The sequence below is a fragment of the Rhinopithecus roxellana genome, chromosome 13, assembly GCF_007565055.1.
Source record: "Rhinopithecus roxellana isolate Shanxi Qingling chromosome 13, ASM756505v1, whole genome shotgun sequence".
NCBI lineage: Eukaryota > Metazoa > Chordata > Mammalia > Primates > Cercopithecidae > Rhinopithecus > Rhinopithecus roxellana.
In genome coordinates, this window is record NC_044561.1 from 77,904,906 (window position 1) to 77,929,736 (window position 24,831).

Sequence of the window (24,831 nt, forward strand, 5' to 3'; positions counted from 1 at the left end):
ACATGGTTTTCATTCCTTTCCCCTTGGGGATTTTCAGAGAAGGCCTTCTTGCAGGGAGGCCTTCCTGGCACCGGCGGCGGAGGTGGAGGGCTGGCTGGGCACGTATAGGTGGTAGCCACCGGGGTGTGGTTGGCAATGGAGGTCCCTAGGTCTTAATAGGCAGTTGGGTCACATCAAAGAAGCTTCAGGGCAACCGGGAGTGGGGCCTCCACCCAGAGAGTCTGGAAGGAAGGAGAAGACCACGCCAGGATGTAGAACTTGCGACTTTTCGAGGGACAGGTAGAGAGCGGAGTCATTGTCCTTTCCCTTCTTTCCTCCCCTCCATCCTAGAATGGGGTGGGGTGGGGTGGGCTGGAGAGAAGAGAGGAGAAGGAGGTGACTGAGGGGACTGCAGCTGGGAGGGCGGTAACCAAGGGGAGGGGAACTGGTGGCGTCCCCATCTCGCGGGTTCCGGAACGGCGACGCGCCGGCGCCCAGCTGATTGGAGCCCTTCAGGCCTCCCGCGCCGGACCGACAGCCCAATCCTATAAAGCTTCCTCTAAGCTGGGTCCTCCGCAAACCGGATCCAGAGAGGCTCGTGCCTTGCTTGCTAAGGAACCATGACCGGCCGGGACGCGCTGTCCGACGGGCGCACTAACAGCAGGGCGCTGGTGCCTGGCGGTTCCCCCAGGGGCTCGCGCCCCCGGGGCTTCGCCATCACGGACCTGCTGGGCTTGGAGGCCGAGCTGCCGGCGCCCGCCGGCCCGGGACAGGGATCAGGCTGCGAGGGTCCGGCGGCAGCGCCGTGCCTGGGCCCGGGGCTTGACCGCTCCAGCCTCGCGCGTGGGGCCCTTCCGCTGGGACTCGGCCTCCTCTGCGGCTTCGGCACGCAGCCGCCGATGGCCGCTCGAGCGCCCTGCCTGCTCCTAGCGGACGTGCCGTTCCTGCCGCCCAGGGGCCCCGAGCCCGCTGCTCCGCAGGCCCCCAGCCGTCAGCCGCCTGCTCTCGGCCGCCAGAAGCGCAGCGAGAGCGTCTCGACGTCCGGTAATCAGGCCCGCGCTTTACGCTCCTACCCAGGTCCCCTAGGCTCTGAACGGCGCAGGGGTCACAGACCATAGCCCCACCGCGCCCCTGGCCCGAGCGGCCCAGATCTAAGCGGGAGCCCAGAGCGAGGCCGCGTCGCTGGAGGGGCATTCGCGCAACTGCGCCGCTTGCCCCTTGCTGCATCCCAAATCCCTGCCTCTCATCCGGGGTGCTGTTCCGTTAGCTATGTGGGATCGCCACCACCTGGTTCCGGGTGGAACCTTTTGATGAGACCCTGGGGTCTTGGCACCCCAACAACCATCTCCAGAGGGCTTTTTTTCTCCCCAGCGCCAGGCGCCAGTCTCGGCCTCTGGCAGCGATGTGGGTCGGGAAGGCCCGGACCTTTGTTGTTCACCAGCAGCACCGAACAAGGTACCAGGTGGAAACGCGGGCAGAAATGATCGAATGATTGAAGGTCCTTGAAGAGCACTGGGCCTCGAGCCCTGGAACTGTCCGCCCATCGGGGTGCTGAAAAGAGAGTCCCGGGTACCGCGCTCCTCTACCGGCGCGGCGTCCACGCAGTCCCCCGTGCAGGAGAAACAAGCAACCTCGAGGATTCATTGTAGTTACGCCTAGAGATGTGTTCCTGGTCTACCCATTTCGCCAAAGAAATCCTGGCGGGTCGCGGGGAAAGAGAAGGAAGCAATGAAATTCTATGAAGGTCAAGGGCTAAGAAAGCGAGTGGTTTTGGGTGTGGGAGAGAAAAGAAAGAATTATACAAGAAAGGGTGGACTAGCGAAGGTACGTGGTAGAACCTAGAGCTGAGCATCCAGGCAGCCAAGGCAAAAAGAATACATTAGGTCTCTGATACTAAAAGGAAGCATGTCAGATCAACAGGCAGGCACATTTTCGCTCCACTCTAAAAGGACTTTATTTCATGAGCCTTTATGTAAGATAAAATGAAACTCCCTATTATTGTCACTAAAAATGCAAAAACTGTCTTCGTGGGATGGGTTCTTTCTTACAAAACCAAAGGCAGCTAAATCCTACTCTGCTGGCATTTCTGAAAGTCTGGAGCAGAGCTGTCTAAGAGAAATGCAATGTGATTACATGTTTGATGGAAATTTCTCACAGTCACGTTAAAAGTGAAATGAATCTAAATACTATATTTTAACCCAACAATGATCACAAATAGTATCATTTTACATGTAATCAATACAAAAATATTTTACTTTTTAGGAGTACTAAGTCTTCTAACTCCACTGAGTGATTTATGTTTATAACATGTCTTGATCTGGCTGGCCACATTTCATATGCTCGATAACCTTATGTGTCTCATGTCTCATCAGGTTGGACAGTCCAATACAGAATGTTTTATTCCAAGTCAGGTTTCTAGTGAACTAATTGATGGATGAGTAAAACTAGTATTATTTAGTTATTTTTGCCTTTATTCATTTTAAAAATATTTTAAGGCAATTATACTTTCTAGCAATGAATCTCACAATAGTTCTAACCTTCTTTTCCTTCTAGACTTTTTGATATAATGAGTATAAAAAGGTAAAGCACAGTGGAATGGTTCTTGAATTTTCAAGGGCAACTACAAATCATCTGAGCACACTTGTCAAGAATGAGCCTCCTAGACCCCACCTCCAGAGATTCTGATTTGGTGCATTAGGGAAGGGGTGCAGTTCTGACAAGCATTCTGATGTCACAAACCCCAGACTTCCTTTGGGAAATGTTGGTGTAGAGGTTAAGATGATGAGGCTGGGGGCAGAGGGGTGGGTGTGTTTGGAAGCAGTGTGGGGATAGAAGGTGCAATCAGTGACTGAGTAGTTTTGGCTTCAGATAATCTGGGATTTGAATTCTCAACTTCACCATTTACTAACTGTGTGATCTTGGGCAAATTACTTAACCATTCTGTGCTTCAATTTCCTCATCTGTAAAAATAGGATGATAATGATAGCAGCCATTTTGGTGTTTTACTATTATATTAAGAATACTTGAGATAATGTATGGACAGTGTTAAGCACAGAACTGGGATCTAGGAGGCACTAAAAATGCTAGTTCATATTGTTAACTACTCAAATACCCAAGAGGTTCATAACTTCAATCCTCACATTAAAATCCAGGAAATAGAGGGGAGAATATGATCACCTTTAAAGTCCTCTTCTTCTTTTTGTGCCAGCAGATGAGGACAGCCCGTCTGAAGACAGGAACGACCTAAAGGCGTCCCCCACCCTGGGCAAGAGGAAGAAGCGGCGGCACAGGTACAGGGCCAGGCAGTCCCCTCTGCCTGCCTTTCCTCGGGACATAGCCCAAGGTTTATGGCACCTGCATCTGAGAATTTATGAACCTGCATGATGGCAGGCCCAGTGGTTGGCAGTAGGAAGGGCACAGAAGCCATTTGGGAAGATAATTCTGCTATTCCTAGGAGGCTGGGAAAATGCTACAATCTTGCTAGCATTTTTTTTGGCAGTATTTTAAAGACAATTTTGTGGGCCTGTCAAATGGATTTTGTCAGAATGAGCTGATGGAATTCATTAAGAAAGAGCTAAAGAACTGTTTTTGTTTGAATGAAATTTCTGGACTTCACATCAGCTAATCATTCAGAGGTGGGGTGTTCCATTATCATGAGGTGGCTTCTAGGGTGTGAACAGCAGGGGAAGTAGGCACGGTGGTCCTTAAGGCCAGGGAGGCTGCTGTCCCCAAGGGACACGTGCCCATGTGTGTGTTTTGGGGTCCTTGCAGGACAGTTTTCACTGCTCACCAGCTGGAAGAGCTGGAGAAGGCGTTCAGCGAGGCCCACTACCCTGATGTGTATGCCCGAGAAATGCTGGCTGTGAAAACTGAGCTCCCTGAAGACCGGATACAGGTGTCTGGGGTCCCTTTTCTTCTTTCCAAATACACCACAGAGAACGTATCATTCCCACATTCAGTGAGCCAATCAGCAGTCCCTTCTCTACAGCCAACACTCTCCCTTTGCACAGAAACTCCCTTAGCTGAAGGCACCACAAGAGCATGTCCCTGTGACCCTCATGCCTTTTTTCATTTTATTATTATTTAGTATCAAATCATTCTTTAAAATCACATGATAGTGTGTGCTGCAACTAGAAACTATATAAAGATACGTCAATGAAAGAAAAATACTGCCTCTCCATCTCAAGCCCTGAAAGAAATCAACATAAATGCCTGAGAAGACCTTTCTCCACTTTGTGGAGTGTATTATCTGCCCCTGAATATGTATGTGCATATACATATCTACCTGCATATGTACACACGCTGACATGCATACACAGAATTTTGCTCTTGGTTTTGTCAGAATATATGTCACTAACTATTTTTTAACAGCTACACCAGATTTCATAATAGTCTTTTATTAACATAATGTTTTTATTGAGAAATATCACCAGCATCCCAAGAGCCCAAGCTTGGAAGGAGCCATTGCCCCAGTGAATTCTTTCCAATCAATGAGAAAAAGCAGGAAACACTGCAGTTGACATCTTCACACAATGTGGGAAAAGGGAGTTTGATTATTTAGTTTTTTTCATTCCTGACTCTATGGAAACTTCAGTGGACTTGGTCACGCGTGTCCCTACCGCGCTGAATGCCCGTGAGTCCGGACCGCACATGGGCGCCGCTGGGGACTCCTGGGCGCGCTCCCTGGGGGCGGCTGGTTGGCCCTAGGGAGCTATTTCCTTCAGAAATAGCATGGAATCGTGCTCCGGAGAGAAGCTCCGAGCCCAGGGACGCCGCCTCCGCTCCTCCAGGCGCCTCTCTTCACTGTCTCTTCTGTGTGCTCTCTGCTTCTCCTGCCTCCAACCAGGTCTGGTTTCAAAACCGCAGGGCCAAGTGGCGCAAGCGGGAGAAGCGCTGGGGCGGCAGCAGCGTGATGGCAGAGTACGGGCTGTACGGGGCCATGGTGCGCCACTGCATCCCGCTGCCCGACTCCGTGCTCAACTCCGCCGAGGGTGGCCTGCTGGGCTCCTGCGCGCCCTGGCTCCTGGGTAAGGAAGGGCCCCCGGGAGCGCACTGCTCGAGGTGTTGTAGGAGGTGGGGGAATCCCCGGGGGTCCCCACCGAGGCAGCCATTTCCAAAGCAAAGCAACGTCATTTTACTGAGATTCAGGTCCAGAACCGTTCTTATTATTTTTAATTAATAACAAAGCTTGCAGCATCTGGACGGTTGCCTCATTTTTCACAGAGATTGTCTAGGCTGTGTGGAAGTCTCACCGGGCTATGCATGCTAAATAATTTGGGATTTAAGGGTGAAATGACATCATTGCATTATGTGAAATATGTTTCCCAAGTGTTGAATGCTGTTAGAATTTGTAGAAACTGTGCAATTTAGGGAACTTGGTAATAGGAAACAGGGCCGTGCTGAGCAGCGACCCCTGGAGACAGTGAGCTCCTCCATCTGAGTCAGGAGAGCTGGCCCTGGGCTTGGTTCTGCCATGAACAACCTGCCGAGTGGCTTTTCTGTCCCTTGGATTTTTGGTGTTTAAACAGTCTCCGCTGCTGAGGTCCAAACTTCGCTATTGGGCACTCTCAGGATGCTCCACCCTTGTTGCCCTGTTTGCTGTCGCCAGAAACCAGCAGGCAGGGATCGCAGATTGTGGGAATGAGTCACAGATGAGTACCTCCGGGCATGGGGGTATTAGTTAGGAGGATCATGGTGGCATTTTAGGTTTAGATGGAGGAAGTTTTTCGCTCAGCGAACAGTTTTTGAACAGCTACCAAGCAGCCCTATCCTGGGCACTGGAGGTTCCAATCATAGATATGTCTCGACTTTGCTCTCAAGGACTGAAACAATAGAGGGAGCATTGTGGGCAGTGACCCAAGCTGGCTCATCTGAAATTACACAAGCAGGTGGGGAGGTGGCTTACTGGCATCCATCAGACCGCAGCCTTGGGGAAAGTGGGCCCAATGCCAATCACTGTCATCCAAAACACCTTTGCTGGATGTGACCCGGGGTCAGACACCTGCTTTAAACCCCTAAGGTGGGAGTTACCTACCTGCCTTTCCTGTAGGCCCCAGAGATAGGCACTGACAAGGACAATTCTAGTGGGATTTAGAGAACAATAAGAAGGACATTTACTTCATTGCTGAATTTAAATTTATATTTTTATTTTTTCCTTTTTTTTTTTTTTTTTTGCAAGGGATGCATAAAAAATCCATGGGGATGATAAGGAAGCCAGGAAGTGAAGATAAGTTGGCAGGACTCTGGGGCTCTGACCACTTCAAAGAAGGTTCTAGCCAGAGTAAGTCAGGACCACAGAGAGGCTCGGATAAAGTGAGCCCTGAGCATGGCTTGGAAGATGTGGCTATCGACCTCTCCAGCTCTGCCCGGCAGGAGACCAAGAAAGTGCACCCTGGGGCTGGTGCTGAAGGAGGCTCCAACTCCATGGCACTGGAAGGGCCCCAGCCAGGGAAGGTGGGAGCCGTATGAGACCCACAGGTCCCACCGTCAAAGGCTGAAAATGTGCATATTCCTCACTGGCATTTTCCAAAAAGACAAAAATGGTCCAAGACATATACTCTCAGTTTGATTTTCTTCTGACACTGTCAAGATAAAATGCAATGCCACTTGCTTTAAGAGGACAGATGAGTGACCTAGGGAAAATTCTATTTCATTCTAGAATGGAAATGGTTCCTTAATGGCACTTTAACCAGTTAATTTGGTGCAAAACTTTGGATTCTCTTTTGTAGCTTAAGCAGGAAGGACCCGAAGTTCAAAAATGATTTCACTGCTGGGCATCATTTGAGATGTGTGGTTCAATGTGCTATGCAGATGAACAGGTTAGGTCTGATGTCCTCATTCTCAATTAGGAAATATAAAATTCTTTAATCTCCAGAAGAATCTGATATCTTTATAGTGAAGACTTCATACAGACACATGAATGAATTATATTGTCTTTACCATGAGCTTGGCCTTGGATAGTTCAATTTTCTTGTTACGGAGTAATTTATGTTTTCCTGAGTGTCACTTGATAGGCTATTTATATTGGAACTCAAAGAAAGCCATACTCTGGGCGTTTCTGCATTTCCTTCAAAAATAGCATGGGATCACATTTAAACAATAGTTGGATAGCTGGAAACAGTGTTTTTAGGTCAGACCAGGCTTTTAGTCTTTTACAATTTTTGATTGAAAGCACTTTAGTGACTTGGATTTTGTAAATGTTTCCTTTCCTGCATTTCCTTTGCCATTTCTTTATTATTTTAAAATAAATATTTTGTGGTGTGTTTGCTTCTCAAGGCACTCCCTCTATTACACATGTACACATCTCCGCTATCTCTGATCCCAGCCAGGCTCTCCCTTCACCCCTTCTCAATCTGGGGACACGTGACACATTTTATTTATTCTTCAGGCTGCAGCTCTTACCATGTGTTGCTTTGTCAGCTCCTCTGGGGCAGCAGCTGTGTCTGACTCACTCTTTGGAGTTCGGAGTCCAGAGAGATACCTTCTAGTTGATGGGAAAATGTGGTGCTTCGTGAAGAAGGAAGGGCAGTGCAAGTAAAGTGTGGAGCTGCTCATTGTGAGGGCTTTCTCTGGGAACTGGCACAGTGATCTGTCAGGCTAGGCTTGGTGGTCCCATCTCTGCAGGTAAGAAAACAGAAGCTCTCTCCCTTTGGCCAATTTTTCTCATCCTATGCTAGTTCCATACTCTTGGCAAAATTAAACATTACCAATTCCTTTCTATAGCAACAGAAAATGATGAGCCCTATGTTCTTATATTAATTCTCGCTAATAGAGATCATAACTGAGGCCTGAGACTGCATCCATAATGAGCAGTTGGCATGAACTCTGGAAGTTCTTCTGTCTTTCCTGTTTAGAGACAGCAGCCCTGGCTCCGGGCTCTGGGGCCACACAGGTTCTGCCTCCCAGAGGGTTCTCAACACATTTCCTCATGTTTACTCCTTGGTTGTTGCTTCCATCCCTCTTCCTTAGCTCATCCAGGATTGAGTTTGGGAGAGGGAACCAGTAAGCTGTGCAACTTATATACACCACACTTAGACAATACAGGCAACCACTAAAATTGTAACAGTAAGGCATATTTATTAATGTGAAATGATGCTGACAAAATGTTGCTGAGTAAAAAAAATCCCTAAATAAAAGAACAAAGATAGAAATAAACAAATATGTAAAGCAGAATGAAAATGAAATAAATAACCTTAACAACTGGTTCTGCATACAAAATATACAAGTAGTGGACAAATCTCTATCTACTGTTACAAAGGAAAAGGAGAAAATAGGAAGTGGCACAAGACAAAGGGGCTAGGAGCACTAAAGTAAAAATGGAAGGATGCTTTCTTAACATAAGGAACTCTCTTCAATATGGCAGGTTAATATTTTATAATGTATACATACTTACACGTGTGTATATATACACATATAATGTAAGAGCATAGTCTTTGAGGCGACTTTGCCACCTCTAGCCATGTGACCTTGGATGAATTACACTACCTTTCTGATCTCTCGGGTTTTCAACTGTCAAATGGAGATAATAGCAGAACACTCGTTTTTCTGAAGATTAAATGAGATGACATGAGTAATGTACTTGGCTCAGTTTCTGGTGTAACTGAGGAAGAAGCAAATTAAATATTTATTATTACTGTAATTATTGGCATTTCTATTAATGTCAAAAATCAAGTGAGACAGTTTGTTATCATTATCATTATTTGACAATATGGGACCAACAAAAGAAATCATGGAATATTAGCTTGTTGGAATGGTCTGCAACAACAACTCAAGAAGAACTCTAGGAACACAGCAAAATGTCACTCTAAGAGCAGGGCCCGGTGTGTCACTGGGCTGCTCTCTCTCTCTGGCTGTGCAAGGACCAGGAGCTCAACTGGCCACGCCCCACAGAGGACCACCACTGTCCTGTGTGACTAGAGTCTGGAGATAAGGACTTTGAGCCGTTCAGCAACATCATCAGGAATCCAGGACTCAAGCTTGTCCCCGCAAGGTCACTGGAGGCTCCTGAAGTCCAGACATCACAGTGGAGACCACTTACGGCCACACTTCCTCAAGGAGTAAACCCCCACCGGCAAGCAGACCCACCTCTCACTCCTCAGTGGTCAGCACTGCATGTCACGCTGGGGCCTAAGCCAGTCATCACCAGCCAGGTGGGCAGAATTCCTTGTTTGGTTTAGTCCAATCAAAATTCACCTCTGGGGCTGGGTTGTGGCCAGCCCCTGCTCTTTTGCCCATTAACTAATATAATTTGGCCCCTTTCAACAGAGAAGAAAGAAAGGGGTATGACTGCTGACCAACCAACCAATAGGTCATCCCTACACAGGAGATAAAGTAGTGTGTGTGTGATATTAAGAGAGAAAACAAGAAACGTGTGCATAAAGATGAAAAAATAGATGAAAATTCTTTAAAATATTCATAAAATTTTTCAGATCATGGACAAATGGATACTTTGAATTTTTAAATATGTTCTAAGTTTTGTAAAATTAGTATGTAAAAATAAAATAATTTTTATTATTAACATTATTAAAATATTAACACCACTTTCTCAATATAGGGTTAAATTCACATGAGACAAAAATGCTTTTAAAAATATCGTGTGAAAGTTTTTCAGGATAAAGAGTTCACATCTTGCCAGTTACTCCTGCGTGGTTCTCACAGTCCCAGTCTGAGGATGAAGAGGCCAGCAGGATTTTACACTTGGTCCTGTCAACCCTCACTCAAATCCCGCAGCACGTCAGATTGGAATCTGGCCACAGACTGACAGTAGGACTGAATTGTTTCCAGTTTTCAAAACTGTTTGCCAGCTGAAATGCAGCTGTTAAAATCTAAAAGGAGATTTCAAAAAATTACAGTTTTAGTAAGGCGAATTTGGAAACATTCCTAATAGGAACCAGTGTTAACACTCCTGTCTCTGTAGCAGCAGGAGGAAGCAGCTCAGGACTTGAGGACATTCATGAATTAAGGTGATATTTTCAGAAATGACAGAAGAATAAGATATAACAAATAATGCTTTTTCCTTAGGTTTAATCATATAAAAACAATATAGGAAAGCACAAATTGTTTTCTGTAGTCAATGAATCATGTTTAAATTCATTATCTCTTTGCATTCTCAGAGGATGAGACATTGGGCTGCAGAGAAATGAAATGAACCTGCTAAGCCGATTGTCAAATGGATGAGAAACTCAGAGCCAAGGATCGGGAAAACACCCTTAAAGAATGAGGTGATGGCTGAGTCTGTCCCAGGCCAGTGCTTTGATAAGACTGTGATCATCACAGCGGGATAGTATTGGCTCGGAGGGAAGAATGGACCCATGCAGCAGGAAAAGGATCAGGCAGCACACACAGTGTGGACACAAAGCTGGTGTGGCTGACACCCGGGGAGGGCTGGCTTTTTGGTAAGTTACTGGGACAACTGTTTGTCCATATGGGAAAACATACAATTGGACCTGTACTTCATACCTTACAGGAAAACACTTCCAAGTGGATTAAAGACATGGTATATATGTTTGGTGTATGAAAGGCAAAACTATAAAGCTTTCAGATGTTTTGATTTAGAAGATCCTTCAATTATCCCCAAACTGTGGCTTAAAACAATCATTTTAAGCTCACAATTGTGTGCATCTATTTCAGCTAGGTTCAGCAAGCCACAGTCTCTTGTTCTCTTTCAGCCCCACCTTCTCCTCTTTCTACCTACATATATACAAAAGTTGTTGAGAAATACTCTCTGTTTTCCAGTGCAAACTTCTGCTCCTGGAGGCTCCTGTTCACTGGACTTTGCAGGAGGCACACAGGCTCCCCAAACCCTGCTGTGGTGCCTGATGACCTTCAGCTGAACCCGTAATGCTGCTAAAGTCTGCCCCTCTGGAGAAATGCTCCGGTAGCATTGTTCTGCCTCAGGAAGCATACCGATTTTCCTGTGTCATCCTCGATGATCACTGCTACCAGACTTGCCCCCTGCAGCGCACCCTGACGTGCAAGGAATTCAACAACCTGGGAGTTGAAAGCTTTGGTCTTCCAAGTTCAGTGTGTGCTTTCCCGTAACTGTTACCAGCTGATGAGAATAAACCTGCAGTCATGACAGCTAGGTCCAAGTGACAGGTGCAGAAAACTGCTCTTACAGAAACGCCCCTCCTTATTTAAGAGGCTTTGTCTATCACTTGGAACTGCTTCTACGCAAGATTATCTGCTGAAAGGGAAATGTCCATACTAGGGCATTGTTCTGACTTTTCTGGACTTCCTCAACCCAAAATGCCTTGAAGAAGAAAAAAAAAAAAGACACTGAGGGTTAGGGGAGGGTCTTACTCTGTCTCCAGGCTGGAGTGCAGTGGCACGATCATAGCTCACCGCAACCTCTACCTCCTGGGCTCAAGTGATCCTCCCACTTCAGTCTCCTGTGTTGCTAGGATTATAGTGTGAACCACTGCCCCAGCTACTTCCAACTCTTAAGAGTTCACCCCAGGCTGGCTGCCCTTTTCCCCTCTTTCCATCATGAGTGACACACGGGCATCCCCTTCGGCCAGTGTGGCTGACCTGTGCCTGCCTGGGCGCTCAGCTCGGCACCCATGTGAGTTCACAGCCTGAAATTTTAAGCGGAGGAGTTTCTGTGCTTTTCTGCCCTGGTCCCTTTTACTGACCCTCTAAGTCACCAGCCGTGGTCGTCTGCTCTTTGACCCCTGATCTCAACCCGGGCTTTGAAATGTGTTTGTTCACATAATTGTCTGTTACCCACCCTTCCTGTCATTGCAGAATCTGTTGTCTCATACTGACATTTTAGGACTTTTTTTCACTTTCTTCTGTTGCAGATCGCCTACTAAAAAGGAGTACTTCCTCCTTTTCATTCTTTCTTTATAAGACTTACATTTTAATAGATAAGTTAAAATTGTATATATTTATGGTGTAAGACATAATGTTTTGGAATGTGTATACATTGTGGAAGGACTAAATCCAGGTAATTAACATAGCATTACCTCACATAATTTTTTTTTTTTTTTTTTTTTTTTTTTTGTGGTGTGAACACTTAAAATCTACCCCTTTAGTGATTTCGAGTACCTAATACATTGTTAGTAACTATAGTCACCGTGTATACAGAACTTAAACTCATTCCTCCTGCAGAACTGAAATGTTTTGTCCTTCGAAAAGCCAGGTTGCCTCTTTTCTATTTCCCTCTTTAACACAGTCAATTTTGTGCAGTAACTAAACTGGGAAGTGGAGGAGATTCTGGGATCTCCTTCACTGTCCCATTAGAGAGCCCTTGGAGGGCCAGGGATTCCATAACAATGACCAAGGTGAAGCCCAATATTGCACAGGAGTGTGTGTGTGCAGGGGGTTGGGGGGCGGCATTCCTTTTCCCAAGTAATGCAACGAGTCTTGCAAGAAATTCCTGCATGGTACACTTCTCTGTCCCGGATCACATCTCCTCAAATATCTCTTACTCCGGCCATTGCCACAGCAACTGGTCTTGCTTCCTGCTGTTAAATTCAGTTTAGTCTAAAGCTGCCTCCTTACATATTTAAGTCTGGCCAACAGGTTTCTTTGTACATAGTAAACTATAACCTAACTGGATGTGTAAACAGGCTGTAACCTACTCTCGTGCTAATCACTGAGTTTTGGCCAATCACAGTGGGCCAACTGTTCAAACCATGTTCAAATAAGACAACATCAAGCTGTAACCAGTCTAACTGTTTCTGTACCTCACTTCCATTTTCTGTGTGTGACTTTCCTTTTTCTGTTCGTGAATCTTCTTTGGCCATGTGGCAGCACTGGTGTCTCTCTGAACCTATTCCGGTTCAGGGCTGCCCAATTCACAAATCAACCTTTACTCAATTAAACTCTGTTACATTTAGTTTGCCTAAGATTTTTCTTTTAACACTGCCCTGGGGCTTCTCTGACTTTGAGATGTGGACGTCTTAGGTACCCCTGCTTGGTACTTCCACCTGTGGACCCTGAAGGGCTTCCTAGAAGAAGTCCATAGCACACACAAGGCAGCCCGTGACCAGTCAGGGGAGTTCTTGTGATAAATTCTCCTCTTTTGCCTTTGTGATGGAGACCTCTGAAGTCATTCTATGCAGCAACATGAAGATCCTGGTGGCACCCAGCCCTGGTTGCCCTTGGCATGACAGACTGGAGAAGGAATACTTGCTGGGCATTCTGCCCATCCCCTCTCCCACTCCTCAGTCCTGCATCCTCTCCCAAGTCAAGGCTCCTGCCCACAGGCCCACAAGACTGGGAGCAGGAGTGGGACAGGATGCCAGGGCCAACAACCCCAGCCATGACTGAATGCATCACAGAATCTGAAAGAACTATTGTGACCTAAAGTTCCATCTGTACACACAAACTGGTTTTACCTAGTTCAGTTTTGTAAACAAAGTTTGAATCCAGTGAAATAGCCACTTTTGTGGATTTAGATGATATACAGTCACTGCCCCAATTAAAAAAATGATTTCAGGATTTCTTATACATGGCCTGAAAATACTATGAGGGGTCAATTTTTCAGTTTCCCTTTGTATTTCCATCAATCTTTGCTCATATTTTTGGAGTTGTATTATTAGGTGTCTGTAAGTTAAGAACTTCTAGATCTTCCTGGTGAACATTTATCATACAAAGTTTCCCCTTTTAACTTTCTTGCATTTTGTCTTACTGTGCATTTTGTCTGATATTTAATTCACATTTATTTGGTAAACATTTTCTATACTTTTACTATCAACATTTCTAAATATGTTTTAGGTTTAGGTTTGTCTCTTGAGGAGTATATACTTGAGATTTTGAAAATCCGTTCCAAAAATCTTTTCTTTAACTAGAGAATTTACTCCATTTATATCAATTATAATTGTTGATATTTAAATTTTATTTTAACAAATTTATTTTTTGTATTTGCAAATGTTTTTTACCCTTTCTTTTAAGTCTATCTCTCCTTTTTTTTCATTTTTTAAACTGCTCAGTTTTCTTGCCTCTTGTCCCCCTCTACTAGATTAGAAGGTATATATTCTGCTTCTATTTGTGGTTAATCTAGAAAATTTGACATGCATATTGATGTAAATGTAAAACTGTCCTGAACATTCGAGGAATTATAGGACGCTACTTTTGATTTCTTAGTTACTCTCTACACTCTTGTTCAGGACTTTTCTTTTACCTTGTTTTTTTCTTAACTCCATGATGCAGGCGTTATTGCTATAATTTCATATCACTAATGTTTCTTTAGATTTACCCACAAGTGTAACAATTTCCTTGCTCACTGTCCTTCCATTGCAGCCACACCACCCTTATTATCCTCATTTGGGGGATAATTTTTCTTCTTCTGGAAGTAATCCTGAAGTAATAGGGTGAAAAGCCTATTAGTTTTTGTTTGTCTGAAAACGTATTTTGTGCTTGTTCTTGAAAGATGATTTCGCTATTCAAAGTTGACAATTATTTTCCTGAAATACCTTAAAGATTTTACTCAGCTGTCAGCTGTCAGTCTAAACACCATTCCTTTGTAGGTAATCTGTCTTCACTCTCTGACTTTTTAAAGACTTGCTGCTTATCTTTGGTTTGTGACAGTTTCACAATCATGTGTTGAGGTGCTGCTTTCATTTTTATTTAGGTCAACTGGAATTTGTGTACTTCCTGAGTCCGAGTATTGTCTTTCATTAATTCTAGAAGTGTTGCAGCTTTTAATTCATTGAATATTTCCTCTCCCCATTGTCTCCTTCTAAAACTTCAAATGTTCGTATCTTTGTGTGTGCGCACATGTGCATGTGTGTGGTGTGCGTGCGTGTGGTGTGTGCGTGCGCGTGTGGTATATGTGTGGTGTGTGCGTGTGTTTAGTGTGTGTATGGTGTGGTGTGTGTGCACACGTGTGTGTGGTGTGCGCGTGGGCATATGTAATGTGTGTGAGTGCGTGCGTGTGTGTGCACATGTTTGCTCACAAGTGTGTGTGGTGTATGTGAGTGCGTGTGTGTGTGAGCATGCCCGTGTGTGGTGTGTGTTTGCTGTGTACATGCGTGTTGTATGTGCACGTGCGTATGTGTGGTGGTGTGTGTGGGTGTGTGCCTGTGTGTGGTTTGTGTGCATATGGTGTAGTTGTGTGGGAGTGTGTGGTGTGTGCATGTTTGTGTTGTATGTGTGTGCGGGCGCATGTGTGGTATGTGTGAGTGCATGTGTGGTGTGTGTGAAGTGTGTGTGTGGTATGTGTAATCTGTGTGTGGTGTTTGTGCATGTGTATGTTAGTGGTGTGTGCAGGTGCATGTGGTATTTGTGACCACGTGTGTGTGTTGTGTGTGTGTGCTGTGTGTATGTGGTATGTGGGGGGTGTGTGTTGTGTGTCTGTGTGTGCATGTATGTGGTGTGTGTGTCTGCAAGTGTGTGGTGTGTGTTAGTGATGTGTGCGTGTGTGTGGTGTGTGTGTGCGGTGTGGTTGTGTAGGTTTGTGTGTGGTGTGTGTGCATGCTGTGTGGTTGTGTGTGGTGTGTGCGTGATGTGTGCGTGTGTGTGGTGTGTGTGTGGTGTGGTGCCTGTGTGGTGTGTACGTGTGTATGACGTGTGTAGTGTGTGTGTGTGGTGTGGGGGAGTGTGAGGGTGTGTTTCTGGTGTGTATGGTGTGGTGTGTGGTGTGTGCGTGTGGTGTCTATGCATGTAGTGTGTGTGGTGTGTGCATGTGTGTGGTTGTGTAGTGTGTGTGCGTGCATGTGTGTGTGTGCGGTGTGTGCATGTGTGGTGTGTGCATGTGTGGTGTGTGTGGTGTCTTTGTATGTGCGCACGTGTGTGTGTTGTGTGTGGTGTGTGAGTGTGTGTGGTGTATTTGGTGTGTGCGTGTGTGTGGTGTGTGATGGGTGTCTGTGTGTGGTGTGTGCGTGTGTGTGTGGTGTGCATGTGTGTGGTGTGTCTGTGTGTGGTGTATGTGTGGTGTGTGCGTGTGTCTGGTGTATGTATGGTGTGTTTGGTGTGTGCATGGTGTGTGTCTCTATGTGTGTGTGGTGTGTGTGTGGTGTGTCCGTGTGTGTGTGGTGTGTGTGTATGTGTGTCTATCCCATGCCCCATGTCTTGCATCCTCTTTTCTAAATTTTCTTTCTTTTTTACTCTATGCTACAATTTCTATTTAATGGGAAAATTTAATTAATTCAGTTATTACTGATATGATGCATGGACATATCTCTTGATCTTATTTTATATTTCCCAACTTGCCATCCTTGCTTGTTCCTTCCCCACTCCACCCTTTCCTATTTTGTTTCTTTAAAATTGACCAATTTTTGTTCCATTTCTTTCACCAATGGTTTGGAAATCACATACTCCTTTTAGTTGTCTAAGAATTATACATAAAATTTAAACATACCAAATAAACATATGTTTCTACCACTATGTAGAGTTAGCCTGCATTATATCATTCCTCCACCCAGACAAAAACTTTTGCATGGCTTCACTTTACTTTACTTCTACTTCTCCCTGGTCCCCAGCCAAAAATCCTGACAGTTTCCCCAGAGCACCTTCCCAGTGCTCCCAGCTGCCCTCTCAAGCCACTTCCCAGGTCTGGCTGCCATTGTCAGAAGCTACTGGACAGGAAATCTACCAAAACGTCAATGCCTGCTTGCACAGTAAGTCCAGGGTAAAGTTAATTCTAGTTAAACTAATATGAAAAGAAAACCACAAACGGTGTTTCTGACTATATCCGTCAGTTATAGTTTCTGCCTTGAATTCCAAACTATTTGCCTGCTACCTGCCAGGGGCTCCTCCTCAGAATTTCTCTTCCACCAAGGGATTTGCGTTTTTCCAATTTATTAGACCTTTAAAGGAATCTATTATCTATCTATCTATCTATCTATCTATCTATCTATCTATCTATCTATCTATCTATCAATACACTTTCCGTACCCCGTCCTCCGTCTTGATGGAGTAGGTATCTTTGCCAGGGCGAAGAGATTTCTCATGTCCTCATCCGGAATTCCCCTAGTTCAGGACTATCACACTGCCCTGGCCATAGTCAATCTGTGTTGATTCATTTACTAAGGAGACACAGGCTATTCTGAGAGGGCTCATTATTAGGGAAATGCTCCTGGGCTTCCTTTGATGGCGGTATGATCTTAAGGAATGCGTGAGTTCTTCTGGTTGGCTTGTCCTGTGGAAGACTTGACAGATTGCTTAGACAGGCTGGAAAGCAGCATCAGTTACAGCGCCAGGGGGCAGTGTTGGCCAGCTTTACAATTTCTCAACATTCAGCCCGGTGAGAAATTTGACTAATGCTATTAGTTCCTCATCAATAGATACACATCCTCTTGGGTCCCCGCTGGTGTTTTCAGGGCTGGGGCCATGTTTCATCTCTCTTTGGGACCCATAGAAACTGGTCCCTGAGAAAGCCATGTCCAGCCCTAGTGATCAGCACCTTTGCAGACAAATTCCTCCCCTGCCTGTGATCTCTGCTCAAAGCTGTAATTGCATCATAAACCTTCACCCTTGAGTTTGAGCTGAGAGGCTGGGAAGCCCAAGAAGTTCCTGAGGGCGTAGGCAGAGATGCGATGACAGTTTTAGTGGCCTTTGCCTTCTCAGGACAGGGCAAAGGGGCCAACAGCTCACATCTAGCCAAAGGCTATTCCCTGGTTTCCCTCTCCCCCTTGTAGCCTCTTATCATGGAGGGGTCAAGAAACCAGGTGATTGCTGCAAAACAAGCACCCGGGCAATATCTGCGTGACCGCTCAAGCAGTGCATCTGGCTCCAAGATCACTTAGGGGACAGTGTGGGCCACCAGCAGACAGCAGGACCCCGGCCCTGCGTGTGTGTGGGGACGGGTTCAGGCTTCTGCTGGACAATGAAACCAGAGGACAAAGCCATGAGGGCAGGGAGCCCCTGGTCTTTCTGGTGCAGTGGAAACCCTGCTGCTGCCGTGCCTCTGCCTGGGTGTGGGAGTCTGTTTCTCCGAGCACAGTGTTGAACTTGGGACTATCCCTTTTGTCCTCTGGACTATAAGCCTCCTCCTCTAAGCTCCACACTCTAGTTGTCACTCAAATTCAAACTAAAGCAAACGCCGAGTTCTAGCTGAGGATATATTTCCTAGCTTCACCTCTCAATTTTTAGTTTTATGCAAGTCAAAATCTAAACCTTCCCAGCCAGAGCTGGCTGTCATTCTCAGAAGCTAGCTTACCGGAAATCTACCAAAATGTCAATGCCTGCTTACACTGAAGTCCAGGATAAAGTTAATTCTAGTTGAACCAACATGAAAAGAAAATCACAAAGGGTGTTCCTGTCTATATCGCTCAGACATGGGCTTGGGTGGCTACGTCTCTGCTCCAGCCCTAAAGTAGTGTAAGAAACAGTGGTTGTCCCTGGCCCAGAGTGACAGCTCCCCCTTGATGAGGGTGGGACAGTTGTGAGCCAAAGAAGACATTGAATGGAAGGAAGGAGGGCAGGAGTTCTCCAGAGCCAGAGTCTGGTGGTCCTTAGGTAAATCTGTGGAGGGCCCCACACTGGCAGAGGCTGTGATTTTAGGAAAGGAGAAGAAACTCTGGCTATTAAGTCTGGCATGTCCTTAATGGAACTCACACACCTCTTGGAATTTTAGAGCTCAAGGATTCAGAATTTGGATATCATTGGTTCATTTTGCAGATGAGAAAACTGAGGCCTAGAGATGTCAGGGGCCTTGCCACATGGCAGGTTGGAGGCAGAACAGAGGATAGAAGCCAGGAGGGGATCTAGGCCTCTCTCTTGGCTCCCTGTCTAGTGCTATCTGTACACTCAGGGGGTCCATGAAGGAGGAAGCCATTTTTGATCCACACAGGAGGCAGGATGGTGGCCACAGCTCAAAGTTCTGAGAGCTTTGCCCTTGGAGTGACCCCAAGATGTCCCTGTGATCTCAGAGACTTATGGCTCTCAAGTCGCACTAAAAGTGACACCTGGTCTTGAGCGACAGCAGGCAGTGCAGCTATGGCAGTGGGGGACCCCCAGGAGAGGCAGCTTGGGAACGGGGAAGGGGACATTGGCATGTAGGGGGTCTTGCTATGCCCCTCTTGGCCCTGCAGACCTGGCAGTTAGGAGACTGGTTCTCCCAGGTGTAAGATTCTCATGGTATCTTCCTTGACCACTGAGGGCTGCAAGGGGTCTTGTGGGGAAGTCGTTTCTATGGGTGGATGGATGATGTCTCCAGCCTTGCATGCTCATGGATGGCTGGGGTGAGTGATTAAGAGTTACCATGATTTGGTGCTGCTGGAACTGAGTTACCATGTTGCTTGTGCTGACCAGGAGCTGGCCCCACCACAGAGCCCAACTGTTCTGCCTCCCGCACCGCCCTCAGAGCGTCACACAGCATAGCTGCCTGGCCGGGCATCCCGCAGCCCCAGGAAGGATGCTGGAGAGTTGCTGGATTGCGCTTTCACATCCCAGCCCCTTTTGTGCTTGTGGCCACCCTCTCTTGTCCCGTGCTTCACTGTGTGTTGTTGGGTTGACCCCACAGGGTCGGGGGCACACTGCACATCTGCAGGGCTGGGTGCATGGTGCCACAGTGCATGAGGTTATGGTGTGTTGCAGCCATATGGGATCCTCTAGCCCCCTGCTGAAGCAGATGTATGCGCAGACTCCACATACCTCATGATCACCCGGAATTCGTGGGCACATTGAGAAACATGAGCCCAAAGGGAAGGGAGCCCTGTCACATTGTGAAGCTGCTACCAGGGCAGCCCTGGAGATATAGCTGAGAAAGCTCCTTATTTTTTCTTATGCAATTTTTTTTCTAATCCCCTTATCTATAGGCAAGCTTGCTTAAAAGAACTGCAGGTGGCCTGGGAACTTCAGGATGTTTCACCAATTACCAGAGGAAGATAAGGCCTGCACAAAACCAGAGCAAACCAGAACCAGTGGCCCCTGCCACCTTTAGATCATTGGCATGCCATTATAATGCTAAAGTCCCCACTCACAGAAGAGAATCGCTGCCACTTTCTGCACACATGTTGTATGAAGAGCATGTTCATGATCTGCACCTGCGTGTCTGAAGTTCCTCCCCACACAAGCTTACATAGCCCCTGCTCCATATCTAACCCTGTAACATTCCCCAGCTTCCCACTGCTCTGGAAGAAGCTGTCTTTAGAGCAAGCGCTCTCTCCTTCTCCATGCCTGGCTGAGAATAAAACCTGCTTGCCCTTTTCCCCAATCTGGTGATCTTTCTTTGTAGCCGATGCAGAGTTGAGAAAGAACTCAGTGTACTGGTGACAAAGCCAATTCCAGACTCCCAGCATTTGGGTCCTGTACTTGCTCTGAGCTCTGTCATGCTCTTCTAAATTCTGTGTTTTGGTTTTACTATGCATTTCAGCTGTTTGAACAGTGTCTGTCCCTCCCCAATTTGAATTGTGACCTGCTTGCTTGCAGGGACCATAACTGGACCATCCTTTTCCAGCTGACAGCCCTCAGCTCTTGGTGGTGCACGTGGGAGAAGTTCACAGTTTCTTCTGAGTGTCATTGGAAAGAGGTGTGTGTGTGGGGTCACAGAGACAAATGAAGAGAACAGGAAGAGGGAGAGATGGAGGAAAGAAGAGGAAGGGAGGGCTTTACCAGCTCTTTGGAGACCACAGAGTGCACAGGGAATGGGTGGGGATCCGTTATCAGCCAAGACTGTTTCTCGAGCACCCGAGCACTGCGACTCTGGAGTAATGGGCATGGCAGGAGCTATGAAGGCAAATGGCGAAGGTGGTGTTGGTGGGCTCTCCCCTAAACCTGTTAAGTTAAGATGTTCTGGAGGCTATGGCTCTGCTACCTGCTAGCTGGTGGTCTCGGGTGAGCTCCTGTCCTCCTGCTCATTTTCACACATGTACAGTGAGGGCAAGAGCATTCACTGCTGTGGGTCGTAGGGTCAGTAGTCACAGCTGTGCTGGCATTTCTGGCCTAAACATCAGTCCTGAGACAGAAGCGAAGCCCGGATTCCCAAGACCCTACCTCCCAAGCCCTTCATGTGTCTGCAGCCCCAGCCTGACAGCATCCAGTGTTCCAAGGTGAGCTCTCCTGAAGTTGAGGCCACGGGCTTCTTGGGGAGAATATGTGACCAGCACTGCCCTGATAGCCTGTTGCCCTCTCAACACCTCTGAGGGCCTTCCGGGATGCAGGGCCAGGAGTGGGTGCAGTGGGGTGGAGTTCAACCTTGTGCTTGTTCTGTGAGAGTTGATGACTGGCTGCCAGGAGGGAGGCAATGGGGACGACCTTGGCCTGGGCTGTGACACTCAGAAGGAAGGTCTCAAGGCCACCTCTAGGTAACTCAGGAAGCAAGAAATGCAGTTCTGCACCACCTGGTTGGTTCTGACATGTTTGGTTCTGAAATGATCACTTCCTCTTATCCAACCAGAAAGAATGAGGTAGTATTTATTTTAAAACAGAGTTAGTTCTATGTACTTTTTTTTCACTGCAGTTGTAGAAGACTTTAGAAATGAAGGTAGTGGGAAGAAGGAGCCATCGCCGTGCACTCTCCACGGGGTGGCTGTCGGTGCCGGGCCCAGTCACAAGCAGCGTAGCTGGTGTCTCTTCTCTCACAGAGCTCCCTCCTGGTAGGAGGACTGGGAAGATAAACACAGAGCTAATAAGTAAGAGCCATGGAGAAAAATCAAGTCAGGGGTTGGGACTAGGGAATGAGGGCAGAGGTATAACTTTATGTAGGTGACAGGGAAGGAAGGGCTCTTGGATGAATGGATGTTTGAAGACACCTGAAGGAGGTGAGGGGGAGTCTCTGTGGACGTCTGGGTGGAGCATTCCAGGCAGAAGGGACAGCGTGTGGTGGTCATGAGGTGGAAGCCTGCCTGGTGATGGGAAGGACAGGAGGAGGTCAATGTGCTGGAGCCCCAGTGAGTGAGGGAGAGCAGAGGAAGAGGGGACGCTGGATCAGGAAGGGCAGCGCTTCTCTAACTTGAATGCACATGTGGCTCCCCTGAGGGCTTAAGATGCAGATTCTGAGGCAGCAGGTCTGAGATGGAGCCTGGCATTCTGCATTTCTGCAAAGTGTCCAAGTGATGCTGCTGGCCCATGGACCACACATTGAGTAGTAAGGCTATGGCCTGTGGGCCAGGGAATGATGTGGCCTTTGTTTTAAGGAGACTGGGGAGCCCTTGGACTGCTCTAAGCTCCAGAGCAAGTTCCTCTGACTTTTGTTTAAAAGGAATTGCACTGCTGCTGGTTAGGCTGTCAGGGGCAAGGGTGAAAGCAATTTGAAGCCTACTGAGTAATCCTAAAAAGAGATGGGTGTGATTGGGATGGTGGCAGGAGAGGATGGTGATGGGGGAAGAGGTTAGTGCTGCAGGTGTTCTGAAGGTGAGCCACAGGATTTGCTGACAGGCTGCATGTGGAGTGTGAGGGGGAGGAGTCTAGGATGACAAGGGTATGAGCCCAAACAGCAGGAAAATGCCATTTCCATTCACTGACACGGAAGATCCGTGTTGGGGGGAAGAATCCCAGGACTTGGTATGTTTCAGATGTGAATGAGACATTTGAATACAGGACTGAGATGTGGAGGAAAGGTCCAGGTGGGAGGTGTCAATATGAAAGTCAGAGATTAGAGAGCTGGTTGCTGTTTCCTAGGGGGCAGGGGAGAAAGGGGGATTTGAGGGCTGAGCGCCTGGGCACTTCAACACTTGGAGGGCAGAGAGAGGAAAGGCACCCAGTACGGGGCACTGAGAGGCAGAGGTCAGTGAGTGAAAGAACCATGCATTTTTCAGCCTCAATTGTTGTATCAGTTACCTACTACTGAGTTACAAACCACCCCAAAATTTAGTGACTTAAAACAACAATGTATTCCTTCTACAATTCTGTAAGTGGACTGGGAGGTTCCTTTGCATCCTGGGCGTTATCTGGGGTGACTCATGAGGCTGCCTTGGCTGGAGCGGGAGCCTCCACACTGGCCTCGTTCCTGTCTGGGATTTGGTCCTGGCTGTGAATCCGGCAGCTTCATCCTCTCCCTTGGTCCCTTCCTCTGGAAGGCCAGCCCTGCTTCCTCACAGCTTGCAGCTGGGTTCCATGGGAGGACAAACTGGGGCTGCAGGGTCTCTCAGGGCCTCCACATGGAACTGTCAGAGCATCCCTCCCACCAGGTTGTACTGGCCAAAGCAATACAGCCAGCCAGGGTCCTCCTCTGGACAGAGCAGCATGCTATCACGTGCAGGTATGGGAAGGAAGAGTTGGTAGCCATCTATGTGACCACCTGCCACAGTTAAGAGCTTTCTCAATTTACAATTATCACTACTTACTGACCTCTGCCTCTCAGTGCCCTGTACTGGGTGTCTTTAATATTCTATTCAAACGGGAATTTAGGCCAAAGAGCTCCCCACTGGGGGCACTGGGGATTAGTCTTGCTCTTCCCTTAGCCAGTCGAATGCTCTTTAGTAAGCCCTTCTATTTGTTTGGGTTCCGTTTCCTCTTTTGTTCCACCTGGAGTTTAACAGTCGGTGGGGGTGGACAGCACTAGATAAGTTTTAAATTAAGTAGACTAGCCGGATGTCGTGGCACACGCTTGTAGTTCCAGATACTCAGGAGGCTGAGTCAGGAGGATCGCTTGAGCTCAGGAGTTCCAGGCTGTAGTGAGCTATGATGGGAACCACTGCACTCCAGCCTGGGCTACAGACCCTATCTCTAAAAAAGTATCATAAATAAATAAACAAAGGAGAAAATGCAGGTCAAGTGCGAGCACTGTGCAGGGCATGTGTTATGTTAGTAGATGTCACTGATTCTCTAGCCCTTAGGTACACTCCTGTCTTCTCTGGCAGACAGCAGCATTCCCCAGCAGGGGCTGGTGGCTGGCCCACGCAGAGGCTCCTCTAATGGCAGGCTCCCCTCCTCTGCAAGCCCTACAGCTCAAGGGAAGGAAACTTTCCCATCAGAAAGAACTCAAGAAACCAGTTTTCCAAAACCTCTCTTCCCCTGTGTTTACCCCTTTGTTAAGAATTTACTTCTTGGGTGTCGAAATATTTAAGAACTCGGTGGAGACCAGTTTTATACGTTTCCTTCTGTCCTTCCTGGCTCCACAGCTGCAAAAACATCACCCCCACTACTGAGCTTACTATGGGGCCACGCAAGGGTAGACGCTTGACAGACATTGTCTGATGTATTCCTTACTGCAGCTCCCCACCCCCGCCGTCCCCGCCCCCCAGGGAGGCATTACTTCCGTTTTCCCCAAAAGGAAAACGAGGCACCGAGTAGTTAAGGAACTTGCTCAAGGTCACATAATTTGAACTCAGGCCACAGATGCTGGAGCAACTGGAGAAAGTCCTCATCGCCCCATATCACCCACCACCGACCCCCAGCAGAACGTGACCCCCGCCAGGACGGAGGCCGGCAGCTGGGGGGCTGGAGCATGGGACCTCAGACCACGGACTCAAGCCCGCGCAGCCTCCCTGGGCTCCCCGCCAACCTCCTTCGCGGGCCGCTGAGAAGCCAGGGGAGGGGTTCACTCTCAGGGGCGCACAAAGTCACGAAAACCTTACTTCAGCCTCTCAGATGCGGCACTGACCGACCTATCGTCTTGGGACCCAACAGTGCGCTTGGGTGCACCAGCCTCCTTAACGTTGGTGCCAGCTCCCTCCCGCCTCCTTCCCATCCCAGAGGGGCCCCTCGCCCTGGGCCGCACGTGCCTCTGGCAGCTCGAAGAAGCTGTCGGGGCTTGCAGGAGAGCGCGCAAACTGAAACCAAAACAGGCCTACCCGAGGAACGTCCGGGTGGGACTGCAGACCCGCGGGAGCACAGCGCCTGGGCCAGAGCCTGGGAGCCTGGGCTCCGCCCCGCGCTCCCCTGCACCCCTTCCCCACGCTGCTCCCCTCTTCCTAAGCGTCTCCCCCTCTCCCGGGGAGGAGAAGAAGGGGTGGGACCGGGCGGGCTCCGGGAAGGGGCCCTGGAGGAATGGATGGTGGCCGAAGGGCGGAGCAGGGGCGG

The 24,831-nt window shown here is 47.8% G+C and overlaps 1 protein-coding gene across 4 annotated transcripts; it reads left to right on the top strand.

The window, feature by feature from the left end:
- Positions 1–325: 325 nt before the first annotated feature.
- On the top strand, positions 326–11,847 carry VSX1 (visual system homeobox 1). Of its 4 annotated transcripts, XR_747802.1 has the most exons (6): positions 326–1,023; positions 3,191–3,269; positions 3,751–3,874; positions 4,826–5,006; positions 10,092–10,199; positions 10,714–11,847. XR_747802.1 is itself a non-coding variant. In XM_010361609.1 (5 exons), exons 1-5 carry the CDS (start codon positions 600–602, stop codon positions 10,809–10,811), a joined length of 906 nt encoding a protein of 301 aa, XP_010359911.1. In that variant the 5' UTR covers positions 326–599; the 3' UTR covers positions 10,812–11,847. The 4 variants fall into 4 exon arrangements, 3 of the variants coding, with proteins under 3 accessions (XP_010359911.1, XP_010359905.1, XP_010359923.1); XM_010361609.1 differs by lacking the exon at positions 10,092–10,199; XM_010361603.2 differs by lacking the exons at positions 10,092–10,199; positions 10,714–11,847 and adding an exon at positions 6,158–7,273.
- The last annotated feature ends 12,984 nt before the right edge of the window (positions 11,848–24,831 follow it).